We start from the raw sequence: 27,179 nt of genomic DNA on the forward strand, positions 1-27,179 counted from the left end.
TTTTCAGGGCTTTTAAAATGTGACTGCGTCTTTGTGTGTGAATGCTGTCGAGCCTTTGTTTGAACCTGTCATTCCAACCTCGTTTCTGTTCGCCTGTCAGTGAATGCATAGCGGGATTTTTTTGACATTGTTTGACACCGTGAACACTTAACCGCCAATGACAAGAGCCACAAAAATACAAACCAAGACAAAGCAGCAGACCTTTATTCCTCCAGTATTACATGCATTATTGAAATATTTACTGAACGGTACTAAGAGGCATTTATAAAACTTGAATGTGGGGAAAAGAAACACTCCCATCTGCTCCGAGACACTTGAGCAACGCAAACCTGCCGGTGGCCTTGAACAGCATCTGATTTGTACTTGTCGCTTGGAACCCGACAGAAAAATCACTCGAGTATAAAATGTGTGACTTCACACTGGGAAGCTGTTGAAACTGAATTCAGTTGGACAATACTAACACACTGAGGGCAACATCTGAGTACGCGTTCAATTGAAGCGAGGTATGCAACAGATATCCACATTCAGTGCAGAAGTGAATGCAGGTATTATTGGAAGAGAGAGCTGCTGTGCTTCACTGAGAACTACAGGGACAGAATCCTTGATCTGCAGACAAACATGAATCAAAATATAAAACAAGCCACATTAATTTATTGTCAAAATGCCTTTCAAGCCGCAGGCGCTAGTGAAATTCAGAAGGCCAACAAGCAGTCACCTGAAGGGCGTAAATATGCCTTATTTTAAAAAAAGCTTTCAGTGGTTTATGCAGAAGCTGATCTCACAAAGAGAAATAGGAAAAGCTTTCAAAGGTTGCACGTTTTCATTTTGAAACGTGAAAACCATTGTCGTTTGTCAGCTTGGCCCTTTGTGCATAATGGCACCGAATTCAAATTCTGCAGTTTACGAGAGGAAACCAAGATTTATTGGTGACTGCTGAAGCTCATGTCTTCAGTTCAGTACCTGTCATCTTCTGTAAGAGTCTTTGTTTCACAGTTCACATTTGACAACTCTATCTGTAAATCCTCTTCCACTTATCCAATTCAGGGTTGCAAGGGAGGCTGGAGCCCAACCCAGCTGCCATAGGTTACCAGTGTGTCACAGGCCTGACAGAGAGACAGACAACCGTTCACACTCATGTTCACACCTATGGGCAATTTGCAATCTGCATGTCTTTGGACTGTAGGAGGAAGCCAGAGAGAACCCACGAAGACACAGCGAGAACACACAAACTCCACAGAGAAAGGTCCCAGCAGCAGGTGGTGGAGTCGATCCCAGAACCTTCTTACTGTAAGACAACAGTGCTAACCTCCAACATTTGATAAATCATAAACCAATAAATATAAATGTAATCTTTCTTAATATAATGACTATATTCTGTAGAATGATAACAAAACATTTATCTGACCATTTAGTGGGAAATCAGGAGCATTCTGTGCATTCTGGCTGGCTAATGTCCATCAGCACATTCATCTAAAAATTGTGGAAATTTAACGTTTGACAGTTTGAAAAAGTTCAGAAAAATGCTGGTTTGAAAAGCAATCATTTTGAGGAGCTCTTATAAGTACTTTCAAGGAATAAAAGGTTTAGATCAGAATATCAAAATTATACTCCTGAACTTGCAACACTAGCTATAGATACAAAATAAAGTCACCTCACAAGCTTTGAAATGTTCAAGAGATTCACAGCACTTGTTCTACAGCAAGAGTGGGTAATTCATTTCCTCAAGGGGCCACATGAGAAACCGGGACTGTTGTGGAGGGTCACACAAAGAAGCTTAAAGGAGACAAAATTAATACTGAGCAGAACTGAGCTCAGCCCTCCACAATAGTCCCAGTGTGGCCTCTTGGGAAAATTAATTGCCCACCTCTGATCTCGAACCATGCAATCTGTGGCTGTTTCTGCAGGCAGCATCTGGCACCCTTGATATGATTTCTGAAACGGCCCATTTGCTATTTTGTTGCAATAACTTAATAACATCAGACGCCGAACGGAACAAAAATCGTTGCCATTACTGTTCATCGCCTTCACTCCTAATGATGTTCTATGACTGGCTTAGTGCTGCTGGACTGCAGGAGTCTCGGTGTGTGAGGTGAACGTAACGCTCTCCGTCCTTAATGATGACGATCAACTTCAAATCTTATTTTTATCTCCTCCATATAGGATGATAATAATCAGATGCTGCAGTTGGCACACCTGTTGTCTGCTGGGAGCTGCGCCTCTCTTTTCTTCTTTTTCATTAAACATAATAGCTTCATTACGCTTAAAGGCTCACATCTTATACAGCCACTGAGACACTTTGCCAGTGCCAATTATTCCATTTATATTATTTGACATTTTCTTCCCATTAAAAGCTACTGAACCCTTTCTTTTGCAAAGAGTGGGTGCAACAATCACATTTGATGGATATTCCAGAGAACATCGTGTCCACCGTGGAACGGTCAGACCAAAGTTAGGATTTTCTAAACATGGAGATGAAACGCAAAGAAAATGGTGGGTAGGAAAAACTTGAAAGCACTAGAAAGTGATGCCTGTTAATGCAGAAAGATTCAGTGGCAGCACCTGCTGTACTAACAGCAGGGAGATTCAAGGCAGCCAGGCTGCAGGAGAGGGGCAGAGATCAGAGATGTTCTACAGAACAGGCACAGCGGTAGGCAGGTGAAGTTAACTAACTAGCTTTGGGCATGTGTTAAGGCTGGTCTATTTATCACTCACCATCAATAATTAAATGCACAGTTTAGAAAAATTATGCAATCATATAAATCAGTGTGTTTCAAGTGTGGGGTGCTATACAGTGATCAAACATTCAAACCAATTTAAACCGCTGACAGGCTGATCAACAATGTAATGTTCTGCTTGGGTGGTGGCATGAATGTGGATTTTACTTTGACGTACACCACTTCATAAATATTGCAGACCCCACCATTCAGCAGGCCAGTGCGCCCCGGCACACCACAAAAACATCTCGAAGATTGCAATAGAGAAGCCGCTGCACTGATCCTTCCAGTCGAACAAGATCCTCTGGAACACGTCTGATGCACAGAAGTATATGCTGAAAACTGCAGGATCCAGGAGATCTGCTGCTAATGAGCTACATATTACTGGGCAGATGGTTTTAACACTGAGGTCGATGGGCGTACATATATAGAAATTCATGCTGTTTGCTAAAGTCTAGCCATTATTGTTTTAATCTGTGCAATCCAAAGATCAATTTGGGTCACCAAAGGTTACTAAAACATTAGAGCATGTGTGACAGGCTAATAATAAAGGCTAGCTGTAGGGGACAATTTGATGCATCATCCGCCAATAGGAACTCATTAGTCATCAAGATGTAGCCCGCTGAAAGACTACAAATTTAATAAAATTCAATAAAAAACAGTTTGGAATGAGAGATAATTCTGAAAATAAGTGCACGGTTGTTCAGGGATGAAATTTCTTTAATATAGGTGCACGACTGTTATATGTATGTATGTAAAAGAAAAGAGGCCAATTTTCTCACCAATTCATTAAACCTCCAGATTGATTTAACGATTGAAGTGCTGAGACTAACTGCGTTCAAGAACTGTGTTCATGGCAAATCTAACGGAAGAATATCAAGAGAAGAGGTAGCTGCTTCAGTTCAGAATAATTATGTTGCAATGACACTGCAGTAATGTAATGATACTGTAGTAAAACATTCAGTGGAGCACAGTTTTACAGGGTGATGAACAGGCCACAAGTAGGTGGGTTTGAATGAATGTGCTATTAATTCCAGCTGTCCCTCCATATTATCACAGCATACTCAATTACCTCTCCAGAAACAACATCCAGTCTTGCTAAATCATGTGAAGCTTTGCAAACTGTCCAGACAATAACACGTGTTCCATTTTTATTCAGTCAAACCTGCAAAAATGATGTATACTATATATACTACTACTACTATTTACCACTGCAATCCCACAGCTTCCTCACCTTTCTCACCGGTGCACGGACAAGCATCTATTTATCGTAGTTCTGGCCTTTTGAACCTTTTGGCTTTTTAAAATCCTTTTTGTGTGCGATTTTGCAGCAGCCGAAGTGCAAAATAACACTAAATAACACTGACTTATACCAACTTTTGCCACACAATGCAGCTGCGTCTCTGAAAATAGAATTAGGAGAAATCCTCACAGTCGCAAGCAAAAAAAAGCTGGATCTCTGAAGATGAAAGAAAACCCTGCTTTTTGAATGCTTCCAGAGATACATGAATCTACTGAAAATTCCCCTTTGATATCAGGCAAAGACAGCCTTATGAAGCCAGCAGTAAAATACATTGACTTTTTCATTAAACCTTTCTTATCTTTATTACCTGCTTTTGTTCAGGACGCTACCAGCATGCTTAACAAGCTCAAACAACTGGAAAACACTCACACACATACAGACAATTTCAAAACCATGCACATTAAGTAATTGTACACAATTATAGATCATGTGCAGGGCCCAGCAGCACTCGGCTACTTTTTTGGTGGTCGCCATAATCCCATGACAATTAGGAGTGATGGATGTTCATCCGAGGTAAGCACATTATTTTTCAAAGCAACAATAGACCTAATCTTAAGCTATCTTTAGATAACAGCAAGGAGAGAATACAGCACTTACATCTTACCATCTTTGTACACATCTGTATTTAGAGTTTTCATCCAAAGTGGCTGGAGGAAAATGCCTCTTACGGTCAGTTCCATGGAAAATTTGCAACGTGGGTACAGAAATAACAGAAACTAACCTACAAAGAAATGTTCCCGAACCAACAGAAAGAATGTTATAAATTGGCACAAAGTGGGGGTATGATTGAAAAAGATGATGTATTGATCCAGATCTTACCTGACCCACCAGTTTTAGCAGGTCTTTGACTCTACAAGATGAACAGCTACACAGCTATCATGATTGGGTCTAACACCTACGGGAGGGGTCCTACAAGTGCAATCAATGAAGTCGTTGCACAGACAGATCTCCATCTGTGCCAGATGGAGATCTGTTGTTTTCTCAAAAGGAGTTTACTATTAATCATTTCAGTTACTGCAAAACCTCATCGATCATCTATAGGCTAGAATGTCCCAGCTGCAAAGTTGTTTACACGGGAAAAAAATGAGACATTTACAGGAGAGCAGAGCACAAACACTCCACATGCACGGGCAATATTAGTTAGCCCATGGCTAGACACTACCTGGACCTCCATATTAGTAACCCATCTATACTGTAGGCCTTTGGAAGTGATTACATCATTCTTTCCATACAAAGATGTGACACATAAAGGAGACTTAACCAAAAGGAAGCTTTCTGATTTTATAAATTACAGGCCTGGGTTAAATGACGACTTAGATTTTACTGTTTTATTCAATCTTATTTGAATCTTATTCAATTTAAATAGTTAGATTGACTAAGATTCAAGTTACACTCATGGTATTATAGCAGTATAATACAATTACACTAGTGATTTGCATTCGTATTCTTCTGAGCTTCAACACCTGGCTTAGGTTTTTAAGTTTGCCATTAGTGAAATCCCCCCAAAAAGGAACTGTTTCCATGAAATCTGTTCCCTGATGAATGCCTGTATGCTGAAATGGAAAGGAGCTTTTTCAATCTGAATTAAACATGGCCAAGCCGTGAGAGTAAAAGTACTTTGAATGTTATTTAAAGATGAGAGTACCTTGAAGTGCTTTGATTTTTAAGCTAAATTGCACTGCTGGCTTTAACCTGGCCAGAATGTAAGATCCCGATAAAAGAAATACATGTGAAATGCAGTTATTCTGTTTCATGCTTCTTTTCTTCTAATGTGCTGAAATCCACAAGGAAAACAAAAACTCTCTGTACGGTCCAGCTGCTAAGAATTAAAAATATGACACTAATAATACATTAGAAAAACATTAGTAGCACCAGCAGTCAAGTCCTTCTGGAGAGAGGTGATTAATTCAATAACCACTATAATGAACACAAAAATCTCCCAGGCCTCCTGTTTACTTGGTGAAGTGCTGGGCTGCTGAGGTTTAAAGGCTTCTCCTTTTTTAACTGCAAAATGACTGCTGACAATTTGTGAGTCAGACTGTTTTGAAGCAGATGAATTAGACGTTGATTGTGGTCCTGAATTGATTTCAGATTCGAGATCAAGCAAAGAATTGCCCGTTAACATCCCAAATTACAATTACTTACCAAGTACTTGGTATGCTTGGATAATCAAGCGTAGGTAAGAATTCTGATTGGATGCAAAAGCAGCTTTATATGGATTGAACTTTTAGACATTTTAGTAAATGTGAGCTCAGAGGCATCATGAAAGAGGCTTATTATGCTTGTCCTTATTTTCTGTCACATATACTATATATACATACATGGGGATGTTCAGGCTGCTCTACACTCTCGGTTCCAGACAGTTCTGTCTAGTCTTGACTCTGTATGTCGGTGAGCACAGAAGCCTGTTGTTCAAACCTTCTGTTTGGGAGGGGCAGCCAATTAGAAAACAGCCACTTTTAAGGTTGAGTGAGAGAAGCTAAAGTAGTCTGTTTCAGAGAGCAAATGAACCGAGCCTTAGTATAAGGTCATTAATGATTATTTAGAACGATGAATCATGTAAATATAATCTAGTAGAGTCATTTTGTCTCAAATCAAACAAGCCTTCTGCTCGACAATCGCCGATTTGGATGACAATTTTACAGCAGAACATTTGAACATTTATGATGGTAGCTGTGAAATTTTAGTTTCATATATCAAATATTTTCAAGATACATTTGGTTTGAAAAATATCCGTCGACCCAATTTTTTTTTTTTTTTTTTTTGAAAATGAATATATCAGAAACTATTAGAGACAAAAGCCTGACATTTTCATTGGTCTTTCTTACCATCAAAATGAATCAGAATCTGTAATTTGGGAGAGATGCATGAAAAAAAAAAGTACTGGCTAGGTAAAATGTGAAGAAAAAGGCCTGCACAGTCCTGCAAAGACTCAATTTTGAGCACACACTATAACCCCCCCCCTGCAAATTCGACATGGTGTATTACAAAATGCTGTATTACAGCATGGTGTATTACAAAATAAAGCATGTAGAATCTTTTTAATGTGAAATTCACAGGCACAGAGATGAAGAAAAAGTCGTTTTCAGTCAGCGTCCATGTTGGATTGAACGAATATGATAAGTTGTGCCACAAAAACAAAAGTATCAGTAGACTGCTCGGTCCAAACAGAGGAAAATACTGGAGGTACTCTTATTATAACTAAGAAAATTACACATTACATATGCTTAATAACGTTTTGAAGTTAAGACTATTAGCAAAGTAGGATATTGACTAGATATTTACCTGAATCAGAGAACTGTGACACGTAATTGCTCCTCTGAGTTAAGCAAAACCTCTATCATTAATACTATCTCCATCATTATCTAACAGTAGGCTGCAATGCTCTCAAGTTTTCCAATTTTCAAGTTTACAACACTACATTTAATTCGTCTTAAATCTTTTAATTTTTTCTCACGTGCAGTTGTGTTTATGATTTTGCAGGTGATTAAAATGATACGTGGCTGCGCTGACTCTTTACACACCAAATGTGTTTGAGGATGGGTTTAGCAAACTAAATATATCCTCTGCAAAAATAAAATTGTGGAAAAAAACACCACAAAAGAAGGAATATCAGTAGCACAATTTGAAGTTGTTGTATACTTGGGTTTATATGTCTGAACTCACCGCTGTCCACCATGTTCCCGGGTTGTCCAGGCCACAGTTGTCGCTGTACTCCAGGCAGCAGGAGTCTGGCACGCGGCTGGCGTTGTAAACCTCAAACCAGTCTGTGTGGTTGGTCACTCCACAGCAACGAAACTGCGCCAGGAGAAAAACAATGAGCCTTCAGAGTCTGACCTTTTGTTATCACCACACTGAAATCCTAATTCACGGCAAAAGAAATATACATCCTCCAGTGATGGGCACGAAAGCTGTTTACCTCGCACGAATTAAGATTCCTTGGGTAAAATAACCGATATGTGCTGAGCATATAAAACACCTCATCCGCCTGATATTGAGCTGTAGCCGTCTCAAAGCCTTAAAATAACTTTCTAACTCGCCCCACTTTTCTTTTAAATAAATATTTCCCCGCTTTGAGATTGGTATAGATTTTTTTTATATAAGGCATCGTGGCTTTCAGCACAATTCATTTCATCAGTGTAGTTGAAAAGATTAAATGCCTCTGAAAGAGATTTTTTTTTTCATCTGGTGGACTTAAATTCCACAGGGGAATAATGCTGTCTGCGTGGGCACAGTTGGGGATTTTGTGTTAATTTAAAACTTACTCACTTCCTTAAACAATGGAAGCACTAACATGAGGAACTACAGAATTCAAATCACCAGAGAGAGCTGGGAAATAAAGATGTAAACTTCGGTCAGAACACACAGTCAGAATATTCAGATGTTATCACCTTGGAAAGTTAACGACCAAATGTGCGCAGCCAGTACAGATTTATTATACCGAGGATTCATTTAGTGCCTTTTGGAGCTCTTTCCTGCTCTGCCTAAGGTAGATCTACGTCTACATGCATGCATACATAGCTCCATAGGTGGCCATTAATAATATTCAGGGTGAACTTTGCTCCAGGGACATCTGCTGCATTATCCATTCAGTGAGTCAGCATATATGTAAGAGGCTTGGGAGGGAGTGACAGAATGAGAGCTGCCGTATAATGATCTTCATCTCAGCCAGACTCTGTGGAGACCCATACATACACACAGCGGCTGATCTGACAAAGGTGTGTGTGGGGGGGAAATGCACGTTCACGCTCGTGCTCTAGCATTTTCAGGCAGCGGTTCATTCAGGCAGATTCTTCTTATGGCATGATCCAGCGTGCAGGAAGAAAATCAAATGTGCGCATTTACACCTACACGTATAAACACACCTGGATTTGCATACAGTATTTGCATAGCAATAGATTTCTTTGTCATCATTTATGTCTTATCAGTCACCACGCACACACACATTCACAGGTAAACACGCACTAGACACACGTATACACACCAACACAGAGCAGAGCCAAACAACCAGCATGCACCGCACATTTACTAATGGTACAAAACTACAAGCCATAACACAGGATCTGTGATGTAAAAAAAAAAGAAGGTCCAAAGAGCCCCTAAGTCTGCGATCTATCATTTGATGTCTCCCAAACGCATTTTCTAACAGCAGCATCCGTCCTCTGCAATCCTTAATTCCAAATCTGTGTTTTTCACATTGTGTTTTCTTTGGAGAGATATATAGAGGAAGAAAACAACTATATATATAAATATTGCAACAGGAAAATGCACATCAAAGTGAGAGCTGGAGACAAAGATTACCTCCGAGAGTCTATGATGTTTGCATTAATCTCTCTGAAAACATTTTACCACAGCATTTAAACCAGGAACGCTTTAAGTGTTTATTACTGTCAGTAGAGTCATTTCAAGACACGTCTTCTGGTGCCATTTCTCAGATTGGTGGTGTTTCTTTTATTAGCCGACTTATAAATGTCCAGATCCTATTAACGGCTAAAAGGATTGCAGTATTTTATTCGTATATTACCCTGAAAGGAGAAATGTAAAACGAAATGGTGTTTCCGCATTTCACTATTCACTTATAATTTAACGTGATCCCAGTGGCACAAAACCCCCCCAAAACAAAACAAGAAAAAGAGACAGTGAAACTCTTCCAATAGCAAAGATGCAATGTACTATAACAATGAATAATGCAGTCAAAATGTCACAGATTCAAGCTTGTGTTGTTGTATTTACTATTACCGGCACAGTTATATTATTTCTTTTAAAGCAGTTAAATCTGAAATAGATGCATCCCAAAGCATCGCCTACTCCCTCCGGTGATCTCACAACTTACATCAGTTTGTACTATCATCCAGGCGTTGGTCAAACCCACGTTGCCCTCTGTGCCAAAGAGCTGCAGACCCTTCTTCAGATCTCTTTGGGCGTAGTGGTCAATCTGAGAACACAGGACAGGAAACGCGGTTATTTAAGGCAGGACAACAGGACAATTTACTTTAACAAAACTACTTTTTGCTACTGTGTGGGTGAGATGTTATAAAGGACATCTTCTCTATACATTTCAGAGCAGCTGGTTTCCATTTTCATCAGCGGAGGACAAACGTGATTTAAACTCAAGTGGCAACAAATAACCACAGACTCAGTTCTCATTTGGGAAAAGCACAATCTGTCAGGAGTGAACCAGAACAGAGTGTTTTTGATACCATATATTTTGATTTTGACTTGACGAAAGACAGTACTAAAATGTTTTTTATGAATATATATTGTTCTATTGTTTATCACAGGTTTTCTATAATTAAACATACTTAAAATAGAGAAGAGAAGAAATTGCTCCGTTCTTTCATCAATGCATGAATGTGTCTTTGTCCCACTTATAAAGGCAGCAAGTATAGTAAAATAACACAGCTATAATTAGCAATCCACCTACATACATACATACTGAAAGCTTACAGCACGGAAATACTCAGTTCATCCTCAGCTACTGCGTATGTGAGTGGTGTGGTAAAATTACACATAAGGCGTCCTTTGGTATTGTAAAGTAAAACCCTTAATAAATGGGAAGGATTACTGGTGTGAAGTGATGCATTTTAACCTAAACCGCAATGTTTTTCCAAACCAAACACCGGACCTAAACTTAATCAGCTGATTAAAGCTACTTAGATTTAGGTTTAGATTCTCAAACAAGATAAGAATCATTGTTTTCTAGGTGATAAACCTGCAACGCCTATCACTCCTCCAACCTAATGTGGACTTAAAAAGGTCTACAAAAGGGGGGTATTATCTTATCAACCAATATTTCCATGGTTGTACCTTCTGGCATCAGTGCCAACAAACACCTTGGAGTGAGAAAAAAAGGTAATATTTAATAGGATGAAAACACATTGTCTAAAACTACTGACTGGTACTGACTGGGGGGTTATTGAATGTCAAGAAAAAGCTGTACTGTTTTAAAGAGTTTCATTTGAAGGCAAAAAGAGTGCTGTGCTCACAAGTTAAACATCTGCCTACGACGTAGCCTACAAAAGTGGTCAACAGTACGCCACAGCTTATGAATGACTGACTCTTCACTGATGACCACAGGTTACGTTATGAGCCAAGATGGCTACCATCTGCGAAGGATTCAGTCATATTTTCCTCGTCCCAACCTGCCACACCTGCGTAACTCGTGCCTTTTGCTTTCTGTATGACAGTTTGAAGTAGAAAGTAGGAGGTTAATTTGGTTAATTTTCTACATGGATCCCCCCTGTTGTATTTTGGTACGCTTGCTTTGTTTCTTTGTTTTTGCATGAGCCCCTAGACTGGCAAAAAAGTTAGATTTAGGCACTAAAAAGTACTTGTTTAATTTTAAGAAATCATTGTGATTTAGCTTCAAATTTGTCACAACATTAACTATTGTCACGACAACCATCCATCCGTCATCTTAAACGATGGTGCCAGCAGGCTAAGCAGGGTATTCCAGAAGTCGTTCTCCACAGCAATACTTTCTGAGGCATTCCCAGATGAGGCATATAATCATCTGGCCTGGAGGGAGGCACATCCAAAGGGAGACTCTAGCACTTCACCTGAACTGGCTCCTTTCGACATGGATGAGCAGCACCTCGACTCTGAGGTCTCTCCGGATGTGCTTATCAGCCTATCTCTAAGGCTAAGCCGAGTCACACTAGAGAATAATTTGCTCAAGATTTTTTTTTGGTGAGCATCAGACCGTTGATGACTGATAAATCAAGAACTTTGTCTCTTAGCTTAGCTCCATTTTTAGTCTGCATGTCTCTCTGTCCCAACCCGATGGAGAACTCCACTGTTTTGCAGCAGAGAAAAACATTGGCATGCTACTGCAAGTAAGAACCACCAAACTAATGCTGTAACTTCATTATTTTTGATATGAGAGGACAGCTGGTGCACATCTCTGAGACACCAGTGGCTGTAGTTTCTGAGACCGCTGGAATGATCCCACTTGTTTTCTAGTCTTGTTTGTTCACTATATTGATTGGACTGATTAAAGTGGTTAAACTGCTGCATGGTTAAAGGAAAAACATGATAGGAAATTATAGTTTATGGAAGACCGGTGTTGGTAGTTGCATGCTTTGAAGGAATATCACCACTAAACATCGTTTGGATACATGAACTTTGAGCACTGAGCTGCTGCAGTCAGATCCTCACTCTCAGGCTATATTCCACACCACTTTTCACATGATATTAAAAGTGATAAACTGTGGTCAGCAGTGAGAGGACTAGATTGGATTTGGACGGCAGACCACTGAGCTGGTGTTCGGTAAACAGGCTCCATGCGGGTTTAGTTTAGAAGGTCTGGCTTAGCAGAGTGAACCTAAACAAACAAGATAAAAACCCTGAACAAAATCAGCTTTTGCAGTGAGCTTTGAATCAAGAGAAAACAAACTGGGGGCGTGAACACAGTCACAGAGGTAAACATGATTAAATACCCTCAAGCCTTTGAAGTTCATAAAATCTGAAGAAAAAAGAGAGCATGTGCGCTATACACACTGCGGGCAAACAAAAACTCCAAAGCCGCTCAGCCTTATTTACACATTTAGATGGTGGACCCCATCAAACATCAATCACATTGATCTCCACTGACCTCGTGCTTTCCTACACAGTAGCCTTTTAGCATCTGCTTTGCTCCAGACACATAACCCTTACATCAAGCCTGACTCAAAGCACTCAGATACTCAGTGAACACGGTCTTCATTTGACCAAACGACATTTAAATGCTCAATGTGCTTTGCTCCATAGCTCTTCTGGCTTTCTGTGTGTTATTATATCAAATATGAGAATATTTTGCTCTCTCCACAGACACTCTCTCCAGTTTGACATTTCCACGAGAAGAAAGTTATTTTAAATTGATGGCAAAATAGATAAGGGCCATACGTCAGTCTTTTAACGCTGTGCCTTCATCCAGCTGCATTTAGTGGCTGATTTTCTCCTTAAATACTGTCTGAAACTTGTTTAAAAATAGCAGAATGTCATCATAATCAAATGCAGATCCTATATTCGAGGATTCATTAAAGGTCATTAATGCCTGCTTGGCTGATGACTGTGTGAAGCTGTTTTATCAGTCTAGTGGCTGTGGGGGGGAGAGAAATGTGCCACTACCTCCGGAGCAATGAACCATGTGTTTTGCTTATAATCTCGTCATTGTCGTTTACAGTCACCCCTAACATCGACACAGATGCTATTTTCAGAATGTAGAAAAACACAAAGAGGCTAATGTTGTGGCCAAAAAATAAATAAATCAGCTCAAAGTGAAAGGACATGTGCATAAACAGTAAAACACGGTTAATGGTGACAGCTTAATATATTCACAGCGAAATTTTGCTCAGTAAATCTGTCACACACAGCTTTGTGTGGGGGTGGTGAGTATATACCAAATCCCCGAGTGCCAACAAGATACTTTACCAAAAATAATTACTTTCTTTTTTAAAAAAAATTAATTTATTTTTTAATATTATTTTCAAGTGAGCGCTGCACTCACAAATAGTCCCAGCTGTTTCTTGGTATGATCTTTTGGACCCCTTAACACATAACCATTATCTGTTACCATGGGGACAACAATGACAGAAGTGAAGTGCATTTTTATAATACTTAAAATTGTGACATCTTCACAAATTAAATGGGGAAAGCAGCCCCTCCTGCTCCTGTCATGCAGTAAACTGCATCTTTTTTTTTTTTTTTTTGGGGTCTGCATTATGTTGTGTGGCAGAACTTAACTGGAAACGTTTGGTTTCACAACATGCGTTTTCCATCTGGCCTCTCTCATTCAGCCAGCATTCGATGTGTCCTCATCAGACAAGTGAACTTTACTGCTGACCTCTCATACAAGTGGAAATCTCAGAAAAAGAGAACAGCAAACCAACAGAGAAAAACAGAGTAAACCTTTACATTTAACATTTTACCCCTGCAGAGCACACAGGATGCCCTAGTTCTGAGAAGTAGTAACAGAAGACCTCAAAAGACACTACCAGAAAGGAACTGCTCCTTCTAACTCAATAAGCTAAGAATTGCTCTGAAAGTACAAAAGTATTAAAAGCGAAACAGGGACACTAGGAAGGAGAAAATCTAGCAACAATCTGACAAACCTAAAGGCCTGAATTATTGTTGCCTCTAAATAATTCTGTTTCTAGGCCTCCTGATTTATTCTACTTTATCATTTATTTGGAGAGGACAGAGAAACGCCTGTTTCACGTAGTTCAAATGAATCAAATTTCTCCCTTTATTTTTTGCCCTGCTTTGGTCTCCTCCAAACCTCTATGTAACATGAGCATTTTGAGGCTACGATGTTTGACTTCCTGGTAGCAGATACCACACTGTTCTTTTGGATTTTTGCAGCATTTCTTGAAGACCACAGCTTTCAGTTGATGATAAGAAAATAACAGAATGATTCACACGGCAACAAAAATGAAAAGTGGGAACAGTTATAAGCAAAAGAAAAAGACACAAAATAACATTATATTTTAAAAAAAGGAATAAACGGCTTATATTTCACAGGGATAAAGACATAAAAAATACACAATGGACATCAGTCGCGCCTTCTTCGAGGTGTAGTGATACAAATATACCAACAGACCAATTATAGCTTCGCTCACCACAGGTGTGCAATAATATTTACATCAATCATTTTCTTTAGTTTCCAGGGTCAATGGTCCGTTTCTCTAGCCTTTAAGCGCGTCACCCAGGAAGTACATAGTAGTTTTTTTTTAAATACTAATATTCACATACTAAGAAATACTACCAAAAAACAAGAATTAGAGCAAAATTTGTAATATATAAGTACCAACAGTGTTGTCTTCACCTCCTCCAGTTGACCCACAACTTTACACAGCACCACTGCAGATGTCAGACAGTAAAAAACACATGGATCCATTGCAGAAAAATCTTAAACCTGCATTTTATCTTAAAAAAGCATGGTAGAAACCATTGATGTAGGCTCATGTCTTCAAAACTGGGTGATATAACGATAGCAACATCGACCTTTGATACCATCTATGGGTATGTATGATGCAGCTAGGCAGCAAACGTTATCAGTCCTGCTAATCTGTAACAGACAGCGTTTATTTATCAGGATAACAAAAGAATTTATGTCTAAAAACATCAGGATTCGCTTAAAGTCCCAGTCTGAATCTGAGAAAGGTCTGCCAGCAACTAGGCCTGTCTTACCCGCTCTGTTTGATCAGCAATAAAAATAAGAAGCCTATTCACCAGAAGCACAGCACTACCTCTGACAAGCTTACAATATTGTTGTCTATTCTGTTTTTCATTTCGCGTACTCTCTAAGAGAATACCTGCCATATATACTGTGTGTATATACACACCTTACAGTATTGTTACTGCATTTTTCGATAAAAAATCATCAAAATGACAAAAACAGCAACTCCAACTGTACCAAGTTGCTGACAATAAATGCTCTGATAACCAGAAGCGATGAAGTAAGAAAACATTAAGAATGTGAACAAAGGAGTTCAGTGAGATGTGCCACTTAAAATGACTGATTCTCTTATTTCTGATTTATTTTTTTTGAACAGGCAGTTTCCTAATATTGTTCATTTGGGTGTTTCCTTAATAATTGGTGGCATCCTTCTCTGCAAATGACATTGCTCAGTCACAATTAGACGCTGCATTAGGATCCGTAAACACGTAAAAAAAAAAAAAAAAATCGTAATTCGGATGCCTCAAAGATATGAAGATGAAAGAGAATTCTGAATGAAAAGAAAAATGACAACAGATGTAATTTCTTGCAACAATAAAGAAGCGCTGATTTCTAAATAAACTGGTGCCACAAGCTACAACATGACATCCCAACAACAATGTCTAAAGTGATGTAAGAATCCAGCGCACGGGGCCTTTATGTCCCATTTGAGTGGACTGAAGTGAGCTGTGAGTCATCTGAAGAGCTGCAAATTAAAATAAAAAGAGAGGGGAAAGAAAAAGAGAAAACTTTTTATTCAAATTAGCATTTTTTTTTTCTAAGTAGGTCATTAGTAAAGAGGGACTCTGGTTAAAGTTAGTCAAGCAGAGAGTGCACAAGCCACAGCTGCACTTTTAGCTTGGTATTGATGTTGTCCTCGGTACTTGGGTCGCCCTTTGACTACACCAGTCGAGTCAAGGATGGGCCATCAATAATTTATATGGCAGCAATACAAGGAGAGATAAGAGATGTATATTGGGAGGAGAGCAGACACAAGATGAGCCAGAAAGATGTGGATTTGAAAAAGAGAAGCGAGATGAAGGCAGGCAAGATATTGGGTGCAGGAAAAAAGTAAACATGGGAAAAGAGGGAGAGAGAATGAGCCAAAAGGGCACAGCGCAGGTTAGAATGTGTGCAACGCAAATACACTGTGGGGAAGATGAAGTGGTTATATGACTGTTGGACTCTGGATGGCAGGCAATACAGGAAGCAAAGAAAAGAAGCTTTCCATCAGTGACAGCCCAGGAGAAAGAAATACAAGACAGGGATTTCAGAGGAGGGGAAATAATGACAAGAGAAATGCCTCAATTCACTTGCTCCCTCCAAACAGTGGATATCCATTACCTGTGCCATGAGGGGGAAGACAGAGTCAGAATGCAAAAAAAATAAATGATAAAGGCACTAATAAAAAAAGGAGGAAAGATCAATGATAAAAGTCCCCAGGGATTTCCTATGGCCACGTTATTTCACTCTAAGATGCCAAACTGCATAAAAAATGCCCTACTTTATCTTCCACAATGACATTACTTATTCTAAAAAAGAAGAATTTCAGCTTCACTGATCAAAGTATAAGCTGTGGACTTGAAATCTGGAAGTCATAGTGACTCTAGTAGCTTCATACCTCAGGACCATCCCAAATGCAGGTTCTATTAGTTATGTTTCAATTGTTTCATGTCGGTGTGATTTAGTAACCTGTTGGTCTCTGCATTGTTGGCATGTGCCTAAATCAGTAACTAATTACTGATTACTTCCCCAAAAAAGTAATCCCGTTACTTTACTGATTACTTATTTTCAAAAGTAATTAGTTAATTAGTTACTTAATTACTTTTTAAAAACACGATTTACAACCTGAAGAGGTGATAAAGCGATAGATCTCTCAGCCCAATTCTACTTTTTCTACATAATCCATCATACAAAATGTAATCAAATGAAAAAGTCCCTTTTTAAAACTTGTTTTACTTTATGCATCAAGCAAAAATGTAATTATATGCAACATTCACTGACTGGAAGAAATTTGTTTAACATTTAAACCTATTTTCTGCACATTCCAGCACATAAATTTTTTTTTTTTGTGTTTACACTCACTCTTTCAAATAGATGCAAGTAAAACACAGCAGAAAATAAATAAAGTCAAAGACTCAGCGGTCCTTTTGCTCTATTTTCACCTGTAAAGCAGGAGTAGGGTAGGCGGAGGTTTACCCTGGTGCAGGTGTGCCGCAGCGGTCAGTGGAAGGATACGGCAGTTTCTCTGTGAATTTCCCATTATGTGGTAGCGCACTCAGAGCTTGCTTGGAAGTTTAGGGGGGGTTTTCGCTGTAAAAAGAAGTTTTCTTCCCACGCACGATGGACACTAATGTTTTTGTCACTTTTTATGGAATCAAACTTAAAGTAAGGTCAGTACTTCCATGCTTTAAACGCTGCACGCTCATACTCTCTCCAGTACTCGATATATGATCCACTGTTGATCTGCACACAGCTGTTGTCACAAACGTCGCACTCGCTTACGTCACTGTCATGAGACATTCTCGCAAAAAAAAAATCACGGTTTTAGTAACGCAGTAACGCAGCGTTCCTACGGGAAAGTAACGGTAATCTAATTACCGTTTTTGCAATAGTAATCCCTTGCTTTACTCGTTACTCGAAAAAAGTAATCTGATTACAGTTACTGCCCATCTCTGCCCAGGACATCCATCAAAAATGAGCCAAAGTCAGGTTTTCCAGAGCATTTCTTTTGACTCCAGAAGAACTTGCTTCCCCTAGAATATGAGCTTAAATCAAAGCGTTACACTGCATTTCGAAAAGGGTTTATAGGGAGATGCTGTCCTTCTGAAGAATCGGTTTACGTTTTGTCTGTGCCTCGGGACAGATTGCTCAATATTGTAGGCAACCTTCTTCTCAAGCGCGAAAGCCAGCAACCAGGACACGCAGGTCTCACATTTAAAGCTGCTGACGGAGTTTTTCTTGTGTCCAGGGAAGCAGTGATGACATATGTTAATTATTAAAGCGGGTGGCAAGCCCCTTTAAGTGACTAATCTCTGTCCTTAGCTGAGGCAAATCAAATACAGCCCCAGCTCTTTTCCATCCACTGCTTCTAATCAGTTCCTGATTAACACTTGGCAAACTTGGCAAACGAGTAGACAATCAATGCCACTCTCAGAAAGCAGCGAAGCAGTGGAATCAAGGTTTTGAAGGATGATACTTTAACAGCTTCAATCATGGCATTAGGCGTTAATACAAGATGCTGCACAATGAAATTCAACTGATATATAGGCATTCCTCTGGTGCCTGGTTTCAGCGTTGATGTTCTAAAAAACCATGTGAAACTATTCTGATGTGCAGCTGAATATCTCTTAAAGCCTTTTGCCTGCAGCTATTGACAGCAAACAGAAGCATTTTTCTGAAGCTGTCATCCAGTGCCTTCAATCTGTCCTTAACAGTTTTACATCACAGAACTATTCTGATCCTTTTTCCTGAGGTCTTATCACCTTTTAGCTGCTGCATTTCCTTCACTATAGTTCAGAAAGCCTGCTGTGTCTAAACAGAGTGCACACAGTGTTCGCACTGACGTCACGCCTTTGCCATTGTGACTCATCACAATCAAACAGATAATGATGAAAAAATAATAACTTCTCTGGAGCACTGACTCTGAGCCTCACAGGTGGATACTGTAGTCGAGGTTGGGTTATTGAAATGCTGCATGCACAGCACCAGCAGCATCAACAAGGAAAAGCTTTCAGGTCAGCATTGTGGCAGCAAAAGAGAGCAGCACAAATGCCTTTTATATGTGCTTCGGTGAGAGGTGCATGTGCAGGCTGACTGCTGCGGCTATTATAAGTTGGTCTTGTTTGCTGAGGCTTTGACTCTTTTGTTTATTTAAAAAAAGTCATTAATTATTTAAATGACAAAAGTTGCAAAGAACACAGCTAATTTAGCCATGTCTGTATAATACTAAGCTTTGGCATCCCAGTTACTCTGGTACGTTGGATTGTTTATTCTAAGATTCAGCCGTAGGATAGCTCATTTTATGTGTTCCAGACAGGAACAGCCAGTGACAGACTGCAGCAAGAATTTCAAATTTTAAAAAAAAATGCTGAGGCAATGATTGATACAAACCCCTGGTAGAAATTGTGCTGAGAATTTTAAAATCTGAACACACCATCCATCCATCTATCTATCTAATACTTTTTGCTTCAAACTGCCTTATATCTGTGATCACACTAATTTAAAAAGGTCCTGGAAACAAATCACAGAGCTGCTGCAGATTTGCTGGCTTCACCTCCATGATACCAACCTGATGCGACTTGAATCCATCCCATTGAGAACTGGTGACAGTGGAGGCCATCTGAGTACAGTGAACTCATTGTGATGTTCAAGAAACCAGTTTAAAATGATTTGAGCTTTGTGACGCGCTGTGTTATTGTGCTGGAAGCAGCCATCGGAAAATGGGTACCCTGTGGTCAGTAAGGACATGGTACTCAGGTAGGCTGTGGCATTTAAACGATGCTCAGTTGGTACTAAAGTGTTAAAGAAAATATCACCATCACAAACCTAATCCGTCAATACAGGCAGGTTGAATTTTATGATTTCATGTTGTTTACAACAATTTCTGAACTTACCATTCGAAAGTTACAGCAGAAATCGAGACTCATCCAATTGCTGAATGTTTTTCTAATCTTCTGTTGTCAAGGTTTGTTGAGCCTGTGTGAATTGTGGCCTCAGTTTCCTGTTCTGATCTGACAGGAGTGACCGGGTGGGTGCTGCGGCCCAGCGGATCAGCAGTAAACCAGTAATTTGTGACATACTCACACCAGTCTTTCTAGCACCAACAAGCATGCCGCATCCAAAGTCACTTTAATCACATTATACCTCATTCTGATGCTCGTGTTGAAATCCAGCAGGCTGTCTTCATCATGTCGACATGATTACCCATATAAACATTGCTGCTGTCATGTGATTGGCTGAATAGATATTGACGGTAACAATCTTTATTCATTAAAAAAAGGTGAGATCTTTTAGGGACAGATTCCTCCATACTCTAGGGCAAGGGTTGGCAACCTTTAACACCCAAAAAGCCATTTGGACCCAGTTTCCATGGAAAAGAAAACACTGGGAGCCACACATACTTTTTTGCATGTAAAATGAAGACAACACTGTACATATATGTATGTTATCTTACTTTTCTCCATACTTGGCCTACCTGGGGTTGAAAGGTATTTTAAATGACACATTTTTTAATTTCATTCAAACTGTGAGTCTTTGGAACAAAACTCCTTTACATTGTGTGCTTTTTATTCGTACTGTTGGATTTCCATTTCCATTATAATCATGTCTTGAAAAAGAGTTGTTTAGTGTGACTTTTGGAATTGATTGGGGGAGGTAAGCTGCACAAATTTGCCCAAACTAATTTGCATCTTAAAAATATTTTTAATCTGACAACCAGCCAGATTGGGCAATTTTCATGTTTTTTCAGCACAGCCCAAATGAGTTTTTCTAAACAAGCCTAGTAATGTCACACTTTGTGCCACTGTGATTTTTCCAACAAAATAAACTCTCACACTATCAGAGCGCACACCCAGCTCTATATGTTGTCCTAAAGAGCCAGTGAAGCCTTTGTAATATCACAGATGTTCACCTGAGGCTAACAGTGCTCAGAGGGATTGTAAACCTTTGCAAGAAGCCTTTTTGGATTTTATGATAAAACCCCTCAACTGACACTGTTTTATCAGACACGAGGTGAAATACTCTCTACAGATAAGTAACCACACTTAGTTTCTATTTTTCAATCCATAACACCAGAACCACTGATGTAGGCATTGCATGTACCTAAGACATTAGGCTAGCTCTTACTGTGCTGCATCTTAAGAAAATAAATATATAATCTGAGGCAATAAAATATACCTAGGAGTCCAACTTCAAGTAGGCTTGAACTTGTTGAATTAACAGGAAGGAAAAATGTAGTTCAACTGAGAGGTGAAACTGAAATTAGAATCCCTCTGACGTGCAGGCATGACTTGAAGCATAAAAATGATGCACCGATAGAGCAGGAAAAAAAACTAGGTTTAAAGACGTAAAAACACATACGCAATCAGTCACGTTGACTTTCAGATTCTTTTGCCCCGTCTTTTACCTCAGAGTAGAAACACGCTGTCCTGTTATGTAAACTCTGATGAAACCAGGTTTCTTCAGTGTAAAAAGAATTCTTGAGGAGACTGAGATGTAAGTTGTAGAATAATTTACTGTGTTAACTCGGTACTAAGCAGAACTGGGGCAATCACACGGTTTTCCACCTCATATTCTGAGACTATCCTTCCACTGGGACCATTTGAACATAGTTCAGACAAATATTCTGTTCATCCTCTCATTCAGATAGGATACTTCCTAAACTTTTTCCTATGGCTCAGCTTTCTGACTTTCATCTGCCTGCAAACACAAGTAAACACACTCTAGGCAGGTGCCAGAGAAAGGGTTCAAGGTCACCAATACAGACAGGCACCCTAAAGAGGTATTGCTATAGTGCAGAGCCCCTAGACTTAACCCTAGACCTTTTGTTAAAATCCCCATCCTGCCATACTTTACTTGTGGATGTTGATAATGTTGGTAGTGGTTTATGAATGTAATACATGGAGACCCTATTTACAAATCAAAAAACACTTCATCTTTTTTGCTTGTTTTTAGGAATAAAACTCCTCATTATGTTAATTTTGTCCTTATTAGAATCCTCAATTATAAAGCACCGTGATATAAATGCAACATTCTTCATCATATCGGGTTTCAATTACAAGTTGACGAGATTTAAGTATATTTTTGCCTTTTGCCTGATTGCAATTCAAATTACCTATAATAACCATGTTTGGAATTCCTCAACATCATCTGCAGTAATCAAACTGCATATTCCCCCGCTGCACTTATTCCGCACTCCACAAACAAATGTCTTGTCGGTTTGCCGATCATCTCAATTTGTCTCTCATATAAACATCGCCCTGACGTGGGTGTATTTTAGTAACTTGATTAGCCAGGGGTGTTTACTTAATTGCATTACTGCAGTCGGCATGAAATGAAAATTTCTCACGCTTGAAATGTATTCTGACAGCGGTGTGGCATTTTGATATCTTGACAAGCTAAAATGTTTTGATGGCTGATGCCAGAACAGTAATGATGTGGAAAAAGTGGAGCTATCACACGTTAAACAGGGTTTCAGTGGGTTTCATGTACCGTAGATTCCTTTACTGCATGAACGGTTGCTCTTTAGCTGTATATGAAGTACGGTAGATTGTTTACAAGCGGATACATTTTCTCTCTCCCTCCCCGTATCAAGTTATTTCCCAATTTTTCACGTTAAGGCGAACAAAACTGGAACATGGCCAAGAAGACGAGACACTGATGTGAGAGCGCCTGACAGCAGAAACAGGTGCTGGATCTCATGAGAAATGATGCGTGTCAGCAAAATTTACCACGATCCATTCTCTCGCTGGAAAAACTAGATATTAATTTCAAACCCAACCAACAAGATGAAAGGTGTTTCACTTCATTGTTCACAGAGGCATGAAAGTTCACTTAGGATTATTTAATAATGCTTTGCTTTAACCCATCTATTTAGCACATGAATGATTTACAACACAATATATTGCAGCTATGGGTACATAGGAAATGTGTTCAGCAAATTTGTATGGACCATCTGTTCTCTGTAGTCTTTAGAGGCTTGTAAAACAACCCTTAACCGTAGGCCTCCCTCTTAATGACACATTGTGATGCTGATTGCACCTATGCATTCATTCATTGAAAGAAGTAGTTTAAGTCGCTTATTTTTTTTTGAGTTGCTATAAACCTCTCCAATAACATTCGATTAACTTGAGTAAGCACAAAAACACCCCCTCTTTATTTTTTAATAAGAGAAAGGTAGGACTGGGTAGCACTATAATTCCTTTTCTTTGGATATGTATGAATAACATGGCATTGCTACTAATTGATTACACTGATGATTCTCTCCTGTATCTGTGCTAACATGAAGCTCAACCCAGCAACCCACTACACTCATGGTGTCACAGCTTTGCATTCTTAACAAAAACCAAAAACAAAGGAGTTTCCATGACAAACTCTCTCTGGCATGTACAGCGATAAGAAAAAAGCATTTTGTACTTTTAAGTGGAGCCTGACTTGTTCCTCAAAAATAGTTCAATCAACTGAAAAAGGCCAAAAGACTAAACCATCCTATGAACTGAAACATAAAAACATAAACCAAAAGTACAACTTACATTTTAAAACTTAACACATTGCAGACTGACAGTAACAGCCTATTTAGTCCATCACAGGCATGATTGAAATTAGGGCAGTTGCCAATGTCTACGTTTACTACTTTGCTTGGCTACTGTGACAAACTGCACCCCATTCGCACACTGTCAGGGAATCTTTCTGGCAGCTTAATGGTTAATAAATAAATGATTGGTTTCCAGATTTTGTATTTTTTTTTTTTTTTTTTGATGTGTGCACTATTCCTCTGCAGGTCTCAACTACAGCCTGGTTTCCTAAATTGACACTCGTTCATGAAAGCTTTGAGAATATCTGACTTCCTCTGTCATCTGTTGTCTGATTAACTTCAGGATTTAAGTTTGGCATGACTTCATTTGGTAGTTAGCCCTGGGATCAATGGGAATAACACTGGTTTTTAAGCTATTTGATTGTAATCCAGTAAATATAGGAAAATTCTACCATCATTACCAAACCATGGAAAATGTTTAAGAGAATCCATCTCATTACTGTTTTTATATGCCAGTTTATTTTACTGTCAAAATAAAATGAAATGTAAGCTAAGTGGTTATGTACATTTATAAATGTAAATATGTACAACGGACATCAAAGTTTGACTGGAAATCAGTCAGTCAAGATCCACTGATTGAATCTATTCCAGTGATTTTAGTTATATCTCATAGTACCACATTTTTTTATTAGGTCTGATTGGATCTGTTCATTTGCATAAGGAAAAGGCATGAATTAATATTTATAAAGGATATTTAATATTACATGTTTTGTACATCAAGACTTCTTTTTTTCTACATCAGTGGCTCATGATTTAGCTGCTTGTTTCCAAACCATTAACTAATTGTTTGTCTGAGATTAACAGTCGCAAAAACGTGGCCAGTATTTCATATTAAGCTTTTCGATGTTACAGTACAACAAGAAACAGGGACACTATTATATTTTAATGTTATATTTTAATGGCCAATACCCTTTTGGTGTAGTGGGTAAGCCTGGCCATAGCTCTTTGTGACTTCCTTTTTACGATTGCATTAGCTCACCTTGACGGGTCCCAAAGTGCACAAGCGAATATGTAATTACTGCTACCCATGACAGACACCTACTGAGGAAATATCTCATCTTGCTCTTACCTCATGAGTACCAACGTGTAGAGCTGAGGACACAAATGATCCTGACAGGATGAGCTACACTCTAGAATGATGCTCATGTTATGATGAAGCCACAGCAGAACAAAGCCCAAATCGCTTGCTTTTTATGCCGCTTATCGGCTTTTTTGATTTTACGAGAAGGCTGAACAAAACTCCTAAGAAGAGGCTTCATGCAGTCACCAAACATTACAGTAAATGACAATGAATGAAAGCTTTGTGATTCTGACAGCAGAAATACGTTTCTCAAATCCACTGGTGTTGCAGTTTTGTAATCGGGCATAATTACACAAGAAATTTGCTTGAATTCAATTTATTTTCCACAGATAACAGAAAAACAACTAAATGGAGAATTATGAATGAGGAAAGCAGTTCATATTAATGAAGTCTATAAAAAACAATCTGTTTATACCGTAAACAACTTAAAAAGCAAATTTTTAGTAGTGCAACTTTTTCATTGCTGAATTATGCAATCATCTAAATGCAGATCAGATTTGCATGATTTATATTTTTAGTGACAACATAAAGGCTTTAGTTATTTAAGTTCAGAGGATTTTAATAGAACATAACTGAATAAACAATAGTAGCACTTGTAGAGCTGTGTATTATATCATATGATTAGCAGTTCACCAAACTGCCTGTTTATTCCTCACCTTACTGAGAGCTGTGAAGTTTGTTGTTGTCATTGTTGTTGTTTTTTTTTGTCTGAACTTTCATTGTTAATCCCTCTAAGAGTATGGCTTCACAAGACAAGTTGCCTTTAATGGTCTTAAGAGATATACTCTTGACTTAAAGTTCTCACTATTATGTTAATTTTCCTTTCTCTCAACCCCTCAATTTAAATCTAAACTCCTAATGTCACTATTGTCGCATTTTCTTAGCAGAAGCAGACGGAGCACGCCGAGGTGAAATCATTCCAGCTGAAAAGTGAATATGATAAGTGTTCCTAAAAAAAGAACATCACAGGCTGATGACACAGAGCAGTTTAAGAGTATCTGAGAGCAGAGTTCTTCTTTTCATTTTAACTCATATATGTCAAAATGAAACATTTTTGCTACAGGGCCTTTGTTGCAGACTGTGTTTGAACTCAAAAATCCCAGCAGATGCAGAAGTCTGCTGGGTATCAGTGTTGGTGTCAAGCAGATATTGGATTTGAATCTTAAATCAAAGAGCATTCTTACTTCATAGATATGTCTATTTGATTGATTTCATTTCAGCCGCTCACACAGTAAAGGAGTCTGTGTGTGTCTCTGCACTCACAACCAAATATTGATATGTGGTGGTTTCATTCTGCAGTGGACGGCTGTAAAACCAATACAACTGTACAATCTACTGCAGTGTACAGGAAACTAATGTAATAAGCTTTCTAAATCAGTGTACACAAACAGCTTTTTCATTATTGATTGGTTAGGACGAGAGGTCCTATCAATATAGTTGTGCAACAGCTTTATATGGACCCTGGGGGTAACTTATCAAGAACCCGGAGGAGGAACGGCCAATAATTTGAATCACTTGTATTGACCTTTTCAGTGTTACCACTTTCCAGTGGTTGGTTTCCAAGTATTTACTCTATTACTTGCACTTTGGTTGAGACCTTTTAACACCCGTTTCGCATGTCTGGAGATTAAAGTCTACAAACTGTTGCTTACAAACACCTCACATTATTCTCGATGCCTCCAACTTGAAGGTTCTTCCTGATCAGCAGCTTGCAGGTATGGTTTAAATTATGTGTGCTGAACTCACCGCTGGGACATATTGGAAATTGTGTTTGATAAGGGCCCCTTGTTTTGTTGATTTTTTGATACTGGGCTTGTGAATGACAAATAGAGAAAGACTGATTCTGGGGTCTTGAAGCTGCTGCTATAAATGATAAAAGGTTTGAAATGAAATTCTTTCAACTTGCCAAACGGATCCTGGAATTTCCACTTCCCCTTCAGCTCTCCATGCATGAATGTTATTGGTTGAACTGGCTTTCTCCTGATATTTCCTTGTTTAGGATACTTTGGAGAAGCAATACACTGTCCACACACCAGACGTCATTTAAATATGTGATTAACACTAAGCGCTTATTTTCTTGGCATATTATTGTGCTAACAAGCACTGGATTAACTGACTACACTTAAGAGGTGTGAGAGGCTCATTAGCCTTTATACTTAATTTAATGCAGAGACCTTTGTTGTTATGAGATTAGATTTTCTCTGCGGCTCAACTAATAATACAGCTACTGTGACGTATGATATTATTGGTAGCAGTATGCATCACATTGTACTTCTAATAGTGCTGCCAGTCTCCTGATCCCTAAACAAAATAGTGCAAGTGATCTGCTGTTTCTGTTGCTTTGTTGGTGCTTGTCCGATGGGGTAATTTTCCCGCGAGGTGATAAAAATGCCAAGAGGACAAGGCAGTAAACCCACATGGAGATAGTATAAAGCACCATACATCAATTTTCAGTACCACCACCCCACCCCGAGTCAGACTTATTTTTATTCCCTTTGACATTCTGAGCCACGCTGGGTCCACTGAAGTTAACCTCACAGGACCTTTTCATCATCCTTAGTAGCCAACAA

General features: G+C 39.0%; 1 protein-coding gene across 3 annotated transcripts in view; it reads right to left on the reverse strand.

The window, feature by feature from the left end:
• Positions 1–27,179, reverse strand: part of tspan4a (tetraspanin 4a) — a 163,174-nt gene that overhangs the window by 10,484 nt on the left and 125,511 nt on the right. For all 3 annotated transcript variants that reach the window (XM_026162126.1, XM_026162116.1, XM_026162122.1), the window contains 2 exons: positions 9,851–9,952; positions 7,684–7,815 (listed from right to left, as the gene is read on the reverse strand). In XM_026162126.1, the coding sequence (XP_026017911.1) occupies positions 7,684–7,815; positions 9,851–9,952 (234 nt within the window). The remainder of the gene's footprint in view (positions 1–7,683; positions 7,816–9,850; positions 9,953–27,179) is intronic.

This window comes from Astatotilapia calliptera, chromosome 1, assembly GCF_900246225.1.
Source record: "Astatotilapia calliptera chromosome 1, fAstCal1.2, whole genome shotgun sequence".
Lineage (NCBI taxonomy): Eukaryota > Metazoa > Chordata > Actinopteri > Cichliformes > Cichlidae > Astatotilapia > Astatotilapia calliptera.